We start from the raw sequence: 16356 nt of genomic DNA, 5'->3' as shown, positions 1-16356 counted from the left end.
ATGAGCAGAGTGGAAACCACAGATAGTAACATTGTTTTGTCAAGTAACATAAAGGATTCATAACATGCAAAGGTAGATGAGATTTGGAGAGAAAGTGGTAATGAACTACAGAAAAGTCCACCAGCTGCCTCTGCTGCCCCAGACTGAGGTACATCAAGGTTGCTGGGGTAGGAACTGTATTTGAAGGCTCCATCTTTTCTTAGGGTATTAAAATACATGTGCTGGTCTGTTGTTTGTTCTCACCATTAATTTCTTTTCTTATACTTGATTTATAAAAGAATTATGGAGACAGCATGGAAAAGAAACACATTAAATTTCTGGAAGAGTTAACAATAGTTAAAAATAATTTTCAAAGAATCATTCTGTTCTTGGTGTACAGCATAGCATGTCTTAATTATCCTAACTTTCTCTACTCATCAGTAAAAAGAGTGATTAGTAAGATCAGTGAAACTGATATGACCACTTGTAGGAAAAAAAAAAAAAGTACATAATAAAAATACTCATGAAACTAGATTTTCTGTCATCTGTCCTCTAGGAGCTAGTTAAAACTATGATGGCACTAGGTGATTTCCCAAAGATTAATTTCAAAGTTTTGACAGAATATTGCTGATTCTTCAGGAAAGACCTGTAGAAAGTTGAAGTCAGTAAGTGAATTGAAAGTAGTTGCATACCTAGAACTTCCTTATGCCTTCTTACAGGTATAAATGCTCCTCTGTACTAGTTGAGGAGTAGAAAATATTTGCTTATATCATCAACAACATAAAGAATTTCAATACAGTGAAAGAGTTTTATCACATTTTAGCAAAATTTCTAAAGAGGATAATAAGTGTTAAATATTCTGGCCCTTTTTAAAAACATGCTTAAATACATGTAAAAGCTGTAAATGGACAAGAATTCAAAATTTTTAAAAAAGATGTGGCCAAAATAAAAAAAAAAAAAAAGAACACTTTTATACATAGGATTTTATTTTGCACTGCTATAACAACTTCATTATAGACCAAGGGAGAGAAAGAAAAAAAGGATAAAACCACCACACTGAGTAAATTACTAAAGCTTTTCTACTTTTTAACAGGATTTTCCATCTGTAGATTTACTGTCGTATCCCTTCAAAACAGACAAGATGCTTACCATATTTTAAATATGCCACTGAAAGAAAAATTTTACACAGTCACTGTACATCAAGGTTGAAAACTGTCCTGCATGAAAAATATACTTAGAAATCATGTGAAGAAAAGAAAAAGAAAACATCATTGTGTTTAAGGAAAGATTAAAGTCCTCATAATGTGCCATGTAAATGTGGATACTCATTTTTCTTGCAGTCACTTAGATGTAGGAAGTTCTTGCTTCTGCCCTTTTCACTCATTACACCGTGTTCTTATCCAACAGTATTAAGGCAAACAATCCTTTTCTGAAGAGGTTTTAAGGAAACTGTGGACAAATAGTAAACTTTTGGCATTAAAACAGATTAACACATACATAGCCTTTAGTAATATACATTAAGCATATTTTTCTTCAACTAGTGACAAGAAAAGATGAACATGCTTGTTAACAATTTCAAAAAGTTTAAAATTCAGTGTCCAAGCAATTCCTAACAATGCTTCTGTAACTTTAAGCTCTAAACAGTATAGAATTTATGCAAATGCATTAAAGAATTCAAGCTTGGCAAATTACACCCAAGCAGGTTATTAAACTATATATACAGAAAGTAAATGATAAATACAGAATTAAGAGTCCTTCTGTCTTTCCTTCTAGCCTTGAAAATCAACAAACTTTTTGAGGACAGTTTTATAATATTAAACATTAGGTAACCACAGGTGTTAGGAAACCTAATACACAAACCGATTTAAAATACTCAAGATGACTTTGTAGTGTTTAATACAATTCCAGTTTGTAGTTAAGGGCACAAGACAACATTTAACAAAAATAATCACACCAATTGACCTAGAAATCAAATGCAAATAGATATGAATACAATCTCCAAAATCTGTCTTTTTAAGTGAACATTAACCATTTATTCAAAGTTATACAAGAATTTGAAGGATTGAAATCTTCTGTGACATAAAGCCATTTCAAACAGTTTCATGTCTCAGCTGAGCAGAAGGAGAAGGGGGAAAGAATAAATGAGTAGCCCCGTTTGGGCACTAGACAGTAAAAACAGACTCAGCAGCAGCCACCCCCAGCCTGTTGGCCTCCCTGATTGCCTGCGTGTGTAGCATTGGTAGCAGCATGCTGAGGGCCAATTTTAATGCCATTTGCCTGAAATAAAAAAGAACAGAATAATAAATATAACCAAACCCAACCAGACAGTATAATTAGATTTTTAAAAAATTCATTAATGATACAATTTTACTAAACAAGAAAACTTAAATATTAAGTAGACTTTAGCAACATTAAAACAATATCTCTTAGGGGAATGGTCCTTCCTTTTAAAAACAACACTCTGGAAATGTTTCTGAAAACAATTCTTTTATCTTACCAGGTACTGGGTAAAAAGAAATTGGATAATGCTGCTTTTCACGAACTTGTCATACTGGAGAAATTATTTAAAACAATTATTGCAAGTGATCTTTAAAGGATAAAAATATCGAAAAACCATGGTGCTCTAATACGACATAAAATCTTTTCTGTAGACAGCATTTCTGTTCCGTGTTGAATCAGCTGTACAGGCTAAGGGCATATGAGTGTTCTGTGTCATCAATAATTTCTATGATCCCCAAAGACATGGCAGCTTGCCAAGAACCCACACACAGAGGAGTTCTTTCATTCATCAAACTCACACTTATGTCTTAACCCTCACTCCCTCAAGTGGATTTTACCTAAAAATACAACACTTTGAGAAAAGTAATACAGTAGCTTCAGAAATTAAGCTCTTAAGGAAACTTTACGTCACAGTAAATCTCAGATTTATAGTGCTTGGCAGTTGTTCTGCAACAGTAGTAGCCTTGGGGTTTCTGGCACTAGCTCAGTATTGACAGCAGCTGATGTGGTTTCTTTTCGCTCTTTTGACTCCTCTTTAATAAAAAGCATGCCCTATGGCTCATTGGTTTTGCCCCCTCTGGGCTGGTAGCGACTTCTTGAGAAATCAAGGAGTCAGACTTGGCATTAGGCCAAATAAATAGCATGGCCTGTTAGCTCCTGACAGCACATTACAATCAAAGCTGCATAAGGCACAGTAAAGCAGTCAGCTACTATATGAAACCAGACAGAAACAATGAATGTGCCCTTTTAAATAGCAGTCCAATTACTGTTCAATTTATGTGACATTAGTCTCTGAATGGTGTTTCCTTTAAATTAATGTAATACTACCATCTAGAAGATAGGATTTAGAAACTATATTACTCTAAATTAAAAGGAATGAGAAAATCAAGTACTTTTTGGAAATCTTAGGTAAACTGTTATTTGTTTTAGCAGAGACTATTGGGGCAAATAATAGAGAACCTCATTAATAATAATATAGGCCAAGAGACACATACACAATGACTTTCTAACACTGCTTTTCTAACTATGACTAGGGGAGAAACCAGAATTTTTCTCTTTGAGGCCAGAAGTCTAATTATCAAATAGGAAAAATATTTATGTAAAAATAAATAATATACTATATCCACACAGACATTTTCAAATAAATAAATGCAGAGTAGGAATTTAAGTAAAAATGATGGCCATTGGTGAACACTCTGAATTATATGCTTCAAAGCTTTACATTTTATCCTAATCATGTTGACAAAAACAGGCTTGAAATAGCTTTATGAAAAACCCAGTGCCAACTGCCAATTATAAATATTAATTTAGTCTCCTGAAAACACACTATGCTATACTGGGAGTAATTTCCAAACTGGGCACTTCCCTCTTTCATAGTAGACAACAGAGAGCATCTTGCATTAGTAACATAGTACATGCATTTACACACTAGAATACTAACCCCCAAAGCAGATGACACCATATGGACATGTGGATGAAAGTGGATTTTCTTGTCTCTTTGGGGGATTTATATTATTTTGCATTGCTTGCAAAAAATAGATAGGGCCACTTATTTAATTCATTTTCATGGACAAAGTGAGGCTCTAATAGAACAGAAACTTTTAACTATATACCATGTTTTCAGTTAGATGACTGTAAACTAATGTGTTAACTGATTATCATGGGTCAATTTTAGAAATTTTAAAAACTCTAAAATCATAAGTCCAAATAGTAATTAAAAGTCAATTCTAAATTAATATAAGCCAATAATATTTATATGTATATACCTCATTATTAATGTCAAAGACTCCTTCTTGGATTTTTTCATAAATTTCTTTTGCTGTATTAATAAATGCCTGAAATATAAAGTAGAGAAATTGGTTCATATTATTTAAAGCCACAATAGTAAATGAACACTATATGAAAGCTCTATAAAATATCATAATGTTCAACATATGAAAACCAATCAATGTAATATACCATTTTAATAGAATAAAAGACAAAAGCCATATGATAATCTCAAATGACACAGAAAAAGCATTTGACAAAATACAACAACGTTGCATGATAAAAACACTCAACAAACTAGAAATAGAAAGGAACTTCCTTAAGCTGATAAATAGCATCTGAGAAAAACCACACCTAACATCATACTCAACGGTGATGACAGAAAGCTTTCCTCCTAAGATCAAGAACAGAGCAAGGATGTATGTAAATGTTCATTAGCATTACTAGCAGCATTATTCACAATAGTCAAAAAGTGGAAACAACACAAGAGTTCATCAACCAATGAGTGAAACCAAAATGTGGGATATAGATATAGTAGAATATGATTCAGATATAAAAAAGAATGAAGTACTGATTCATGCTACAATTTGGATGAACCTCAAAAACAATATGGTAAGTGAAGGAAGGTGGACACAAAAGGCCACATATATAGTACAACTCCATTTATAGGAAATGTACAGAACAGGCAAATCCATCAAGACAGGAAGTAGATTATTTTTCGCCAGGGGATAGGGGAAGGAAGAAATTGGGAGTGACTGCTAATAAGTAGAAGATGTTTCTTTGTGGGGTGATGAAAATGTTTTAGAATTAAATAGTGGTGATGGTTGCACAACTTTGTGAATAAACTAAAAACCACATGAATTGTATACTTTAAAAGGGTGAATTTTATAGTTGTGCATTGTATCTCAAAAGAAAAAATCATGACCATGAGAGAAAAAAAGAATATATAACATGAGAACAGTACACATGAGAAAAACACGTCAACTACATAAATTGCATAATCCTCCATGTTGAAGCTAGTTTACTTTTAGAGGACACTGTTGCACACAGGGCCCTTTTTGCGATGCTAATGGATTACTTAATATATAGTTTAAGAGAGAAAGAATCAGGATGTTTAAAGAGTTTCAGCATGAATTGATTCACATTCTTCAAAACTGAAGTTATCCTTATAACTTCCATGTCATGATGAATAAAGTTTCACCATTTTCCCATATAGGATACTACTAAATTGACAAAAAAACTAGTGTTAATTAATACTGTAGACCAAACTAAGCCCATAACTACTAAAACTTACCCACAAGCATTGTATATTTATGTAAAATATTAAGATATTTATATTAAGTATTTCCAATGCTACAGAAGGTGAGAGATCACAGATAACAGTATGAATCAATATTATAAATAAGGTCCTCTCAATTAGCATTCTCTGAAAATTCATAGAAGAAAGCTATGCTCCACTACATACCTATTTCAAAATTTAAAAAGTAAACGGGGTTCATGGAGAGGAATAAACCGTACCTTTTGTCTTTTCTACATTGGAAACATTTGAGTGCTGAACTTGCCATCAGAGCTTTTGTTTCCTAATTAACGGGACTGATATGTTTTCACCTTTAAAGGCCTTACAGCTCCCCAGAGTAATCAATCTACTGCAGCTCAATTACTGCACCAAGCACACACCAGTCAGTGAAGGAGACTTGAATGACTGCGGCAAGAGCACAGAGGTATGAATATGCATAAACTCTAAGTGGCTGATCGAATCATCACAGAGGGTCATGAGAATCTGCAGCAAAATAATGAGAAGAATTAATCACTGCAGATTCACAAGGCACTTAGGATGTGAGTGTGCTTTTCATGTGTGCTGGAGTTAAAGTGAAGGAGAAATTGGCTTTCAGCCAACCATGAATTGATTCACATTCTTCAAATTTGAAGTTATCCCTATATATAAGGAAAAACTTAACTTTATTTCCGATAACATGTCAATTACTGTGATGGCCTTAGAAACCAAGCTAAATAAATACTGAAGTCAACAGATACATAAATTCACAGGGCTGGAATTCCTCATAGGGGAATCCACATGTCCACATTTCACTAGAATGTTAGAGAGAACTACAAGGTCCCATAACTCCATATAAAAAAGCACTTTCATAATACGAAAGTCATTGTAAATGTGCCAATTTATGTAAATAAATTGCCTTTTGCCAATCTGTTGATGAATCACTTTAAAAACTGGCTCAAGAAAGCTATGCTATTATAAAATTTCACAAGCTGCTAATTTTATTCCATAAATAATAATTAATATTTTATTAAGCACCTTTAAACACAGTTGTATCAGATGGACTTAAGATGTATTTTATATTTGAAAAACATGCAATTAATTTCATTACAACTGAAATACAAAAAAATGGTTATATTTTCTCATTATAATTTCTGTCATCTCAATGGACAATGCTACATTTACTTTGTTATCCAATTCTGATTATACATTAGACATGAAAATATTTTCCACATCTCTGAGCATATTATAGAGGATACTATATAAATGGATTGTTTTATACACTTCATGACAAAAGATTAATATTTAATATATATTCCTGTGATTAATGACTAATTTTAATGAGTCCTTAAAGTTTGAAACCCAACAGGACCAATGCAGACATTAGTACACCTGTTTTAAAAGTGTGTGGCTATGAACTGAAATTGTTGGGTTCCCAAATATAATGAACATTAACTAAATATTATTAAGGCTTATTAGAGATCAAATAAAACTTCCAAGATAACAGTCTTGGGTGTCACAAATAAAATCTCCCCACTTAAGTTGCAAAATATGTCTAGAAAGAGAAATACATAGCTACAAAATAATAAATTGGCTGGGATTTAAAAAATTGATCATTTCACTCTATTCACTAAATATCAATTGCCATATATATATTTCAAGGTACAGATGATTCTAATTCATCTTTAGACCACTGAATTCTTTACGGACATACATAACGTACAAAAATACATTTTAAGTATTGCTTGGTAAATATCTCAAGGCAGTACTAATGTTCTTCAAAGAATTAGTTTGAATGGCTGAGCTGTTCCCTTAAAATGTAGATATTATGCACATTTTATTTTTGAATCTCTAGCACAATACCTAAAATAGAGTAGGTACTTAAAACACTTTTATTAAATTCAATAACCCTTAGCAAGGAAATATCTAAATGGTACACAAGGCTAACATGAAATGCCAGTTTCTTTTTGTTTATGTACGTTGTCTCTCTGGGGACAAGTTCTTTTACTTAAGACTTCACTAAGTGGCAAGCAGTAGGCCAAACGAATAGATTTTAGAACAGGAAAAAATATTTTCAGAGAAACAGATGTGAATTGATTTCATTATCAGCACTGTGAAACAATGTCCAGGCAGATCCATGATTACGAAGTGTAAACAGATTTCTCTGCAGCCAACTGAATTTGGCGATCCTCGTGCTTTCTCATGTTCTCTGTTCTAGAATCAGAAGGCTACATCTCGCTTAATCTTACCACTATCCCTTGCCCTTCTCCACACTGATTCATTGCCACGTTCAGTCCTTTACCTTTATTTTCTTCATGAGCTATTAATTCTCTTGCCTTCCACCCCAGATACTTATCTTTCAACCCTTGGCAGAAGTCATCTGAATGGTACTGATAATACCTAAACTTAAGGCAAAATTTCAGGGACTTCTGTACAAATTAAAACAAACATAACTACAAAAAATTATAAATGTGTTGTAATTCAAATAAACACTCAGCAAATACACATGCTGATATGTATCTTACATATCACTGACATTTACCCAAGGGCACCTAATAAATTGTTATTACATATTCAGAACTTCTCTAGGTAACATGGAAGATAAGAGAAAGATGAAAAAATAGTTCCAATTGTTGCTGAACTAAAACCATTTAGTTTCAAGAATCTAAGCACAGGATTCAAATCTCTGTTAAAAATAAAAGAAAAAGGAACTTTCTGCACTAACTGACAGGGAGAATGTAGGGCAGGACTGAGGCAGGTCTCACTGTATACCACGGACAATTAGAAAACAGAGGCAAAGGGAAACATGGAAGACTATTTTATTTTTATTATGGTTTAACAATTTTTAAGGCAAAATACTGAAAATAAATTGTCTTCAACAGAGTAACATTTAAATTATTTCCGTATGTAACATGCTGCCACCTGGTGGCAAGATAAAAATTATGGCATCTGTTAGGTAAGGCTTCAAAATAACAAATCTAATAAAGTATCTTGGACAGTTATATTTAAATATCTTGAATAGATGCTAAAGAGCAAGTATCTAGTAAAATAAGTGATTTTTTAGTTTTCTCTTAGAACTAGGAAACTTGAGGTAACTAGAATTCTTTTTAATGTTCTCAATTGCTAAAATCAATGCTAGGTACATTACAGGTGTCCATTTGCCTAAGCTAATAATAACCAGTAATTAGTAAGTACTTATTATGGACCAGTCACCATACTAAGTGACTTACATAGGCTTTCATTATTTCTTAAAAGAAATTCAAAGTATGTATAAAAGAAAATCTGTTTGTGGGATAAAGTTATACCTATAAATCTAGCAGAATGGCTAAGGGTAGGACTCCAGAACCGGGCTCTCCAGGTACAAAGCTCAGTGCGCCACCTCTTACTACAAGTGTTGCTTTGGACCCAATGCTTAGCCTCTCGGTAAAATGAGGATGATAAGTGAGCCTACTTCCTCCTAACAGTACTGTTAGGAGGATTCATGTAAAGCACTGAAAACTGCTTGACACGTAGTTGGTGCTCACTGTGTGTCAGCTTTCATCATGAATGTTTGGATGCAATGACATATGGGGAACAACAGGAGTGGAAGGGAGTGCAGGTGCCACAAGTGAAGATGCCCTGCAAACACTGCAGATAAAGGACAGAAACAGACCAATGCTCTTCAGTAAGTTAAAATATCTTGATTAATTAAAACTTAACATGAAAAAGTGAATTATCAACACATAATGTACACAGTGAGCCCTACAGAATAAAATATATTGAGATAAGACTTAAATATTATGCCAAATCCTATGAAAAGAACACTAGTGAAGAATTTGATATTAGGAAGAAACTCCTTCAAATTCTGTGATTTTAAAATGTTCTGATTTAGTTTCCGTGGATGAGGACTCATACATCATCCAGTACAGTGGCTTTCAAATCATATTTCAAGGCAGTTCTGCATGAGTCACCTATTGGGGATGAGGTAGGGGGAAGGGATATCTCAGTGGAGGGAGAACCTCTTCCTCTTTCCTCCTTCACCACAGCATCCCCAATTCCAAAGTAGGGCTGTTCTGCTTTTACTTCTTTCACATAGTTTCTTTGTGTTTTACTGGAAGAAAGAGGGACCGTGCTAAACTGATCTGTAATAATGCTTTCACTTCATAGATACAGCTGAGCTGCAAAAGGAGAAATGATTTGCCCAAGACCACACACAATTACAGCAGGAGGATTAGAATCTAATATTCTTCTCATCACATTTATCTTTCCTTTATTAGGATTGTATCTCTTTAAACAAGGAGAAGTCATTTTCATTTATTTTGTGTTGCAGTTAAAATTGAACATAAAAGCTTCATATTCCCATACCCTTCAAAAACCTTCTAGCTAGAAATTATTTTGGATTTCTAAGATTATATTTGGAAATATATGAAGTTTGTAATTATTTATATCTTCTGTCTCCTGCCTACCCTTTACAAAAATTAACATCACCAGTGAATGCTTATTAAGAAGCAAGGGAGGTGGCCTAAACAAATCTTGATCAATTTTAGCAGGGAAATAAAGGGAGGTGGGCCGGGGTACAAACTGGAACTATTAGATTAGAAAGGTTTGGGAATTACATTATTTAAACATTTCCTGTTCCCACTTCCTATCAGAGATAATACAAAGACATGTTCCGTAATTCAGTTCTTCCATTCCATAAGCATTTATTGAGTGTTTGATTTGTACCAGGCACTGAAGATACTCAGGTAAATATAAGTATTTTAAACCGCAAGGATAAGGCAGTACAGGATAGGTGTAAATTCAAAATTGGAACATAGCATGAAAACCTCCAGTTGTTAGAGGAGTAAGGTGGCATGATCACTTCTGAGAAACAAAGAAAGCCCTGTAAGTGAAAGCCTGAAGGACAAGCAAGCTCCCACTCTTATATTAGAAAAATTGAGGGGAGAAAAGAGAATTTTGGATGGGAGGGGCAGATTTTAACTTCAATTCTGTTGGAAGCTGGAGACAGGCAGGCATGTAAGATGAGGTTAGAGAGGTGGCCCCATAGACATCAAAACCCTGACAAGGTAGGAAGCAGGTGAGGGAAAAAAATCAGAGGATAGTTTGGAGGATGAATCATAAGGGGGGAAGGTTGGCATCGGGGAGACCAGTGAGGAACCTAGAACAATAACCCAGGTAAGAAATGAAGGTCTGACCAATTAAGACAGTGGCAACAAGAGCAGAAAGCAAAGATCAAACTTAATATCTACTTTGAAGAAATTAACAGAACTTAATAAATGACAGTAAAAATAAGGATGACTGTGTTATCAAATAACTAGAAAAGATCGAAGGTCCTCAACACAAAGAAATGATTACATTTTGTAATGATGAATATGCTGATTATCCTTACTTGGTCACACATTGTACACAGGTATTGATACTCAACTCTGTATCCCATGAATATGTATAATCAATTGCTTCAATTAAATATGTATATACCTAAGATTAAAACAAACAAAAAGGATGACTCCACTATTGGTTTAAATGGCTGAGATGGAAGGGTGTACCATGGATTGAAGAAAATTAAATCAGGTTTTGAGGAGGGAATAAAAAATTTTATACTCAAGGAATTCTAATGCTTATGTCATATACATGTGGGAAAGTCTTGGTTGCTGGCAATCTATACATAATTGTGTGCCTATATATAAATATACACTATAGATAAATGTATGAGTGTATAAGTGTATGACACACAAAAACTAGCATGATCTTCTTAGGTAATGTTTAGCTACCCTGGTTTAAAGGTAGAGAAAATGGAAGTAACTTTCAAAGTTAGAGTTTGGATCATCTAGAAAGTTCACTAGGGTGATGGCCAAATTAGAGGTGGAGAAGTTGATGATAGTCAGCAAAGTCTTCTAGTGTGTGGAGGAGAGTAGTAAATATCCATTAAACTAAGTGACCCTTGGGATGGCTGGTTAGCTCGGTTGGTTAGTGCATGGTGTTTTAACATCAAGGTCAAAGGTTTGGATCCCTGCACTGTCCAACCACCCCCTCACCCCCAAATAAAAAAATAAAGAAAAGATAAACCAAACCTAAGCTAATTCTGGAAGCCAGATAAGGCCAGCTCAGATCTCCAGTGAAAAGTCATGTGGTATGCCTCAGCATTCACGCCTCAGCATTCAAGAGCTTGACACTGAGAATTGGGTTAAAGAAACAAAGCCATGCTATGCTGCAACCACATTCTAGCTATATAAAAATATGTGGTCCACCACTTACAACAAAGCCCAAGACAAGTAAGATGGCCTCTCAATCCAAATTAAGCCTGTAGATTTCTAAGTACTGGGACAGAACACAAGTACTAGCAAGAGAGTTTGAAATTGGTCTTTCTAGTTAGTCACGTCTTCTTGAGTCATGTGTCTTCCCCAGACACAGAAACCCATCTATCCTGTCAGTTTAGTTGGCTTGGCAGGCTACTGCAATCTGTCTTAGGGCTAGCTGGTTATATTTTAGCTATCCTCTTGGCTGTATCTTTAATACCTTAGCAGCTAAGCCAAGAATTTGCAGCCTTGATTTTTCAATAATTTAAGATATTTTTGATTACTAGATCTGTGTAACAATGTTTAGCAAAGATTATGGCAGGCTAGGGAAAGCACCCCTTCCCAAAACCCTTGTTTTTTGATGTTTACATATTTTTCTGGTTTCACATGAATTTCCGGTCTTAATTTTATATAAAATTAATGAATATAGGAAGGAAAAAAGACCCCTTCAAGTGGCTAAAAGATTGAGAAGAATATCTGACAAAGTGATAACTGTTTGGCAAATGGCTAATTTAATTATTTATGCCTCAATCACCTTTATTAAGCCTCCAGAGGTGTTGGAGGGAATATGATACAGTAAGTTTTTGTACCACACAACTTTGGGAGAATGTTTTCAATTTAGAGGGAAAATACATAAAGAAACACAGGGAAGGAATAAAAGTAAATACGCCACTTCTGGGTATGTAGAAATCTTCAAAAAGATGGTAAAAGGCTTTTGGGAAGGGGTGCTTTACCTAGCCTGCCATACTCTTTGCTAAACATCATGACACAGATATCCCTGGGTCTAAAAAAAGCCTTTTCAAACTACAAAGACTCCAGGCAGCTACTGAAAGAAGCATCTGATGAAAGAAGTAGCTAATCTCCTTATCTGGATTTTGTAAAATCTCATGTTTCAGAATGCTTACTGCAAAGGAAAGGTACAGGGCAGATGTCCACCTACATGTAATAAAAACTGACTAAAGAAGGAAGGAAGAGGAGCAAGGCTGAAGTAAATAAATAGTCATGTGCTGCATAATGACATTTCGGTGGATGACATACCACACATATGATGGTGGTGTAGCCTAGAAGCAATACGCTATACCATACATGTTTGTATTAAGTGTGTAGTACGCAATACCATCTATGTTTGTGTAAATACACTCTATGATGTTTGCACAATGACAAAATTGACTTAGGACACATTTCTTGGAACATATCCCTGTTATTAAGCAACAAGTGACTGTACTTAACCATCCAAACTTTTGTTATCTACTATGTGGGGGATGTTGGGGATGCAGAGATGTAAAGACAATCTGTGTCTTCAAGGAACTCTGTCCTGACGTGGGCTGACATGAAAAACAAGTGCAACAATATAGTGCTAAGATAAATTCATCCCCAAGATGACACAGGAGTGAGCACAGAGAAAAGAGCCTATCAATTCAGATTCCATGTGTGTATATGTGTGGTGACTGGTGGTAGAGGGGAGGCAGGGTGGGTGTCATGAAAGGCACTCCAGAAGAGGTATAAGATTTGACCATTTCCCTGAAGGATCTGGTAGAAAGCACCACGCAGCTGATCATCTCTTAGTTTCATGTGGAGAGCACATAGTGGGGAGTTGGCAATCAAAGAACCTTGTCTGCCAACCTAAAGAGTTTGATGCTGAAGCTGTGGAGAATCACTGCATGGATTTAATAAAATTGGAAAGTAACATTTGACTTTCATTTTTAGAAAGATCTCACAGGCAACAGTGTAGAGGACCGAAAAATGAAGACAGGAAATCCAATTAGGAGGCAATTACGATACAGGACAATTTGAAGAGATATTTAACAGGTAGAAACAATGAGAACAGATGGAAACTGATACATATTATTTGAATAAATCAATGTGAAGAGGTTAAGGGAAAGGGAACATGACAGGATATAGGATACAGAAGATTAGACCAGAGTAGAGAAGGGCTATCCATTCAGTCTGTATGTGTTCAATGGGAAGGGTCTAAAGACCACTCGTGCAGAGCTGTCTAGACAGCAGCTGCCACTGGAGCTGAACGCACAGCCTAAAAGGGTACCTGAAGTCATGGACTTAGGTAACATCTCAATTTTGAAAAGAGAGCTGGTAAAGGAGTCTGGGGGAGGCCACAAAAAAAGAGAAGAAAATGGTGTCACACAGTTAAGAAGAGTAGTCAAAAGTATCAAATATCCCCAAAAGACTGTTTAAAGTAGAAACAGAAAAGCACTTATTAGGTGTGGCCATTAGGAGGCCCAGGATGACTGTGGTGGAAGAAGTCAGAATGAACTGAGGTGTGAAAAAGAATGAGGAAATGGAAACGATCTTAATAGAAGCTGGAGGGGAACACATCCAGAACTGGAGTGGTAGGTTTTTACATTTTAAGATGGTTGAAAATTATATAATTATATGCTGGGAATGAAGAATCAATAAAGAAAAGGATGAAGACAGTGAGAAGGTATGAAGCAACAATGTCTCTGCAGGGAGAGAGGGGACAGCACTCTGTCAGATTCTCCTGTGAGGTGACAGAGCTGCTTGGATTTCCCCCAGCCTCTGCAGCTCCTCAGAGTGATCCCAACATCAGCAGCGACATGGGTTGAAGGCTGGTTATAAATGCAGACTCACAGGCCACACTACAGACCAATGAATCAGAATCTGCATTTTAACAGGACTCTCAGGAGATCTGTATGCACATTAACGTTTGAAAAGCACTGCTCTAAAGGACAACTGATTTGGAAAAAAAAACTAAACAAAAAACTACAACCTCATGAGATATTCTAAGCTGAAGAAAAAAGTAATCTCCATGCATGAAAAGTTCTCTACACATGGGAGCCAACAATCAGCTAGGATTTGGACAATTCTCAAGAGTTTATACAAAAAGAGGATGATGGTATTATGTGAGTTGCCAAACATACCAGACACCACCCTTACTAGACAATTAGGATGTGTCATTAGAATAGCTGCCTTACTCTTTTAACCCCTCACAGGATCAGCTCTCACAGAGGAGGGTCCTCGAAGTTCAGGGAGCAAGCTGAGGATGGATTCCTGTCTGAGCCCACAGCCAGTTTCCACCCACTGTGCTAAACTGTTTCTCCCAGGCAGCTTCACTTATCCTCCTCAGGGACAACAGGATGGCATAATTAGGCAAATCCAAGTCTTCAAAAAGCAAAAACATAAGATATGGCATTTAGAACAAATTTCCCCATAATTAATTGCTGTTTTCTCCAAGTTCAAGGGATGACCTGATCAGGGACCTGTAGAGGATTCTTAAAGCACATGTACTTCACAGGGCCTGGTTTTCCAAAGCCTTGCAGTTTCAAATATTGACCTTGCAGAGGACTGGAAATTTTCCTCTGGCTACAAAGTCTGTGGTGTAAGATAAAGATTTGTGGCACAGCAAGGTTGCTGGCTCAAGGACAGACTAGTTACTGATTGTTATGTAAAGATACTGAGAAATCGCTGTAAGAAGGAATGTTTGCTAAGATCAAGCCTTTGTTAATTGCCTTACTGGAATGTCATCTGGCTTGTTTCACTGAAAGTTACCAGCCTATATTGTTAAACTATATATAACCCCACCTATGTTCTCTTCCTGTAACTTCCTGGTCTGGAAAATAAATGCAGGAAGAGAACCCCAATTTCCCAAGGAAGGGTTGCCTCTTGCTGGAGGGAGCATTCCCAGGGAAGTTAACCACTTCAAGGCCTCTCACTGCTCAGAAGAGATGGGCTTTGAGTAATCCTTTGCATCTCCGTCACCCAGGGGAAGAGGGGTGACAAATCCGTGGGGGGCAAAGCAACACAAAGCAACAAAATGGTGCCCTGTGTGAGGACATTCTCCACGGATCGGAGACTGACCTGCCAAGCATTGGAGAGGAATATGACTTCTGATTCATCTTGGCAAGGGTGTCCCTAATGAGGGAGACGCATCCCAGTAAGGGAATCACAGGTGGCTTTAGATTAGCACTGCATGTGCTTGCTTCAGCAGCACATATACTAGATTAGCACTGCATGCCTGCGGCAGGTCAAAGTTAGGTCTTTTCAACCCTGGAGATATTTTTTCGTTCTCTTTACTTTTAAAATATGGATAATTCGTTAAGGAAAGGGGAGACTGAACATACATTATAACTTCAATGTCTCCTTAAAGCAGCAGGCTATAAGTAACTGAATGGCAGCTTGTTAAACTGTTAGTGGATATTAAACGACCATGTCCTTGATACCTCAAGAAAGGGAGCCTTAACATAGAAATCTGGGAACAAACTGGTCACTGGTTAATTATGCAATGGGTCTCGTTAAGGCTTCCCACCTAACAACTAGGAATCTATGTCAAATTGCTCTGAGGAGCCATCCAAAACCTTAACAAAAAACTAAGACATTTTTATGTCACCAAAAAAGGATAAAACTTAATCTTTGCCAGTGACTAAGAAAACTTTAAATCGGACAATCTAAAGTAAAAGAAGTTAATATTTCTTTACAGTGTTGGTATTGTTTTGAGCATGTTTTTCTTAACTGCACGATGCTTCTCTCCTCTCTTAAAAGCAGTGGTTCTTTTCTTAACTACACGTGCTACTCTATTTCACTGAAGAC

At 35.9% G+C, this 16356-nt stretch overlaps 1 protein-coding gene across 1 annotated transcript in view; it reads right to left on the bottom strand.

Moving 5' to 3' along the window:
* Nucleotides 1-947: 947 nt before the first annotated feature.
* RAB2A (RAB2A, member RAS oncogene family) overlaps nucleotides 948-16356 on the bottom strand; it is an 85397-nt gene continuing 69988 nt past the window's right edge. The window contains exons 7-8 of the mRNA XM_063079343.1: nucleotides 4245-4313; nucleotides 948-2256 (exon numbers count right to left, since the gene is read on the bottom strand). Of these exons, the coding sequence (XP_062935413.1) occupies nucleotides 2161-2256; nucleotides 4245-4313 (165 nt within the window). The 3' untranslated portion in view covers nucleotides 948-2160. The remainder of the gene's footprint in view (nucleotides 2257-4244; nucleotides 4314-16356) is intronic.

Source organism: Cynocephalus volans, chromosome 15, assembly GCF_027409185.1.
Source record: "Cynocephalus volans isolate mCynVol1 chromosome 15, mCynVol1.pri, whole genome shotgun sequence".
Taxonomy (NCBI): Eukaryota; Metazoa; Chordata; class Mammalia; order Dermoptera; family Cynocephalidae; genus Cynocephalus; species Cynocephalus volans.
The sequence above is the reverse complement of the archived record's forward strand: the minus strand, read 5'-3'. Positions and strand labels throughout refer to the sequence as shown.